This window comes from Charadrius vociferus, unplaced genomic scaffold (genome assembly GCF_000708025.1).
Source record: "Charadrius vociferus isolate BGI_N301 unplaced genomic scaffold, ASM70802v2 scaffold3, whole genome shotgun sequence".
NCBI lineage: Eukaryota > Metazoa > Chordata > Aves > Charadriiformes > Charadriidae > Charadrius > Charadrius vociferus.
This window is the reverse complement of record NW_009647748.1, coordinates 609104-612064: the sequence shown is the minus strand read 5'-3', so window position 1 is coordinate 612064 and position 2961 is coordinate 609104. Positions and strand designations below refer to the sequence as shown.

Genomic DNA, 2961 nt, shown 5'->3' with positions numbered 1-2961 from the left:
GAGGGCGGCTGGCCACCGTCACCGTCAACAAGCAGCAGTACGAGAGCAGGGGAGCCTCCATCCACGCCCTCAGCCTCCACATGCAGGACTTCGTCAAGATCCTGGGTGAGCACGGGCACCCCAGCGCTCGCGTGGCCTCCCTGCCTGAGCTGTGGGGATGCACCTTGGGGACGTGGGGAGGGCTGCTTCCAGTCCGCCTCGGCACCCCGGGCGTGCAGTGACCCCCTTGCTGTCCCTGCTCCCCAGCCCTGTTGTGCCCTGGAAGAGAAAAGGGCAGGGTGGCCCCAGCAGAGCATCAGGGCGAGGGCTCCTGGTGCCATTAGTGTGGGAGGGGGATTTGTTCACAAACTCCCACCAGTTTGTCCCAGTAGGCAGCAGCAACTCCATAGGATGCCGCAACATGTAGGGTCTGGCTAGGGTCCCAGTTTCCTGGGGTCTCAAGCTCCCTGATGCTCCTCCAAGAGCATCTTTGCCCATGTCCTTGCTGCGGCGGCGTTTGGCGATGGCCTTTCCCAGCTCCCAGCCAGCCCCAGGGAGGTTTGCCAGCCTGGCGGGGCCGGGCCCCTCTGCTCCCTGCAGGCCTCAAGCACCGGCGCGAGGTGGCAGGGAAGAGTGCCATATTCAGCGGGGAGCACTTCGTCCTGGAGGAGACCGACTGGTACCTGCTCAATCTCTTCCGGCTCTGGTGGCACTATGGCATCAGCTTCCTGCGCCTGCAGATGTGGGTGGAGGAGGTGATGGAGAAATTCATGAGGTAGGAGAGCCTGCAGGGCTGGAGGGACAACAGGGGGTCTTCCCCAGCACCGGGGCATCACCAAGCACCCTGTGCTCCTGTCCCCTCCAGGATCTACAAGTACCAGGCGCACGGCTACGCCTTCTCCAGCCTGGAAGAGCTGCTGCGTTCGTTGGGGGGTGACGCCTTTGTCAACATGACGCAGCGCTCTGTGGCTGAGTCCTTGCTGGAGGTGGGCGTCACACAGCGCTTCGTGGACGACGTCATCGCGGCCGTCCTGCGCTCCAGCTATGGGCAGTCGGTGCTGGTACCCGCCTTCGCAGGTGAAAACGGGGACCCTTCTTCTCTCCGTAGGACTCTTCTTCCTGGTGTCCCCTCCCTGGGCAGGCTGTTGAGCCACCCTCCTCTTCCTCTCCTTAGGAGCCATGTCGCTGGCGGGGGCCCAGGGCAGCACCTGGGCGGTGGAAGGAGGCAACAAGCTGGTGTGTTCAGGTCTGCTGAAGCTGACCAAAGCCAACGTCATCCCGGCCAGGGTGACGGGCATCTCTCTGCACAGCTCAGGTGAGCCTGGGCACAGGGTCTGCTCTGGGTGGCGTGGGTCTGGGCACACCAGGGCGGGAGGTGGGTGGTGGCAGCATGGGGATGCTGGGGCAGAGAGGGAGCCTTGGGAAGCTGGAGAGGATCCTGGTCCTGGTAAAGCTTTTGGGCAATGGCCCGGGGGTCTGTCCATCTCCTCCCATTGTATGATCTGGTTGGAGCCCTGCGGTACAGACCTCGGCCCTGGGGTTCCCCTCTCTCCCTCCTGAAGTCCCTCGGGTCTCTTTTCTGGCACCATCATCTTTGTTGCTCCCCCATGCAGCACAGCGGAAGGGCTGGATAGCTGGGGTTTGGGGGTAGGCTGTGCTTCCCCAGTCCTCCTTGCCCCACTGGGCTGGGCTTCTCTGGAAACTTTTTCCCACAGGCTTGATAAAATGCTCTTTCCGCTGCCCTAAAGCATCAGCAACTCATCCATAACCATAAAGTGCTATGGTCCAGCACTGGTGTGTACTGGAAAACCAGAGGATGGAAGCCGTGCTAGAAAAACGGGGGTCAGGGTTCAGGGCTCCTCCTAACTGTCCACCATCTCTTTTCAGAGGGGAGAGCCCTGTACCAGGTGCACTACGAGGGCAGTGAAGGTCAGGGGTCAGCTTTCTACGACATGGTGGTTGTGACGACTCCCCTGCACCCCAGCAGGAGCAACTTCACCTTCGAGAACTTTGAGCCGCCCATCGCCGACTTCCCTGGAGCCTTCCAGCCCTCTGTCACTTCCGTGGTGCACGGCTACCTCAACTCCTCCTACTTCGGCTTTCCCGACCCCAAGCTCTTCCCCTTTGCCAGCATCCTCACCACCGACACCCCCGACCTCTTCTTCAATGCCATGGACAACATCTGTCCTGTCAACATCTCAGCAGCTTTCCGTCGCAAGCAGCCCCAGGAGGCCGCGGTGTGGCGTGTCCTCTCCCAGCAGCCGCTGGACAAGCAGCAGCTGAAGACCCTTTTCAGGTCCTACTACTCGGTGCAGGTGACAGAGTGGCAGGCGTATCCCCGCTACGATGCCGCCAAGTCCCTCCCGCCCATTGTGCTCCACGAAAACCTCTTCTACCTCAGCGGAGTGGAGTGGGTGGCCAGCTCCATGGAGATGATAGCAGTGGCGGCCAAAAATGTGGCCCTGCTGGCTTACAACCGCTGGCATCAGGACCTGGGGAAAATCGACCAGAAGGACTTGATGCACAAGGTGAAGACCGAGCTGTGACGCCCAGGGGAGGCGGTGGGCTGGGAGCTTCTGTGTGTAGTAGCCTGGGGAGTATTTATTGCCTTGGGGCCACCAGGGGGTTTGTGGCTGGGGGAGAAGGGACAGGCTGTGTCCTGGGTCACTTGAACATGTGTCACCTTCAGGAATACAGTCCCTGCCCAGTGTTGCTTTGTGTCATGTGCCTCAGTTTCCCTGTTCCCCATCCCCAGGCTACACTGGAAAGGAACCTGTGCCTTTTCCCACGAAAAAGGGTCAGTGCGCATCTGTATTTGGGAGGGACATCAGGGGGGCTTTCAAGGATGAGGCTGGCTGGCATCGGCAGCTGATGGGTGTCCCCCCCCGGTGAGCTGCCTGGCTCCCCCCACAGCCTCCCCTGCTTTCCTGGCTTTGCCCCGGGAAACTCAGTGGTGGGACCGGGGCCGGCCGGGGCAGGACG

The 2961-nt window shown here is 61.4% G+C and overlaps 1 protein-coding gene across 1 annotated transcript in view; it reads left to right on the top strand.

Moving 5' to 3' along the window:
* PCYOX1L (prenylcysteine oxidase 1 like) overlaps positions 1 to 2689 on the top strand; it is a 3633-nt gene extending 944 nt beyond the window's left edge. The window contains exons 2-6 of the mRNA XM_009882081.1: positions 4 to 105; positions 580 to 754; positions 845 to 1056; positions 1154 to 1294; positions 1867 to 2689. Coding sequence (XP_009880383.1) covers positions 4 to 105; positions 580 to 754; positions 845 to 1056; positions 1154 to 1294; positions 1867 to 2525 — 1289 coding nt within the window. The 3' untranslated portion in view covers positions 2526 to 2689. The remainder of the gene's footprint in view (positions 1 to 3; positions 106 to 579; positions 755 to 844; positions 1057 to 1153; positions 1295 to 1866) is intronic.
* The last annotated feature ends 272 nt before the right edge of the window (positions 2690 to 2961 follow it).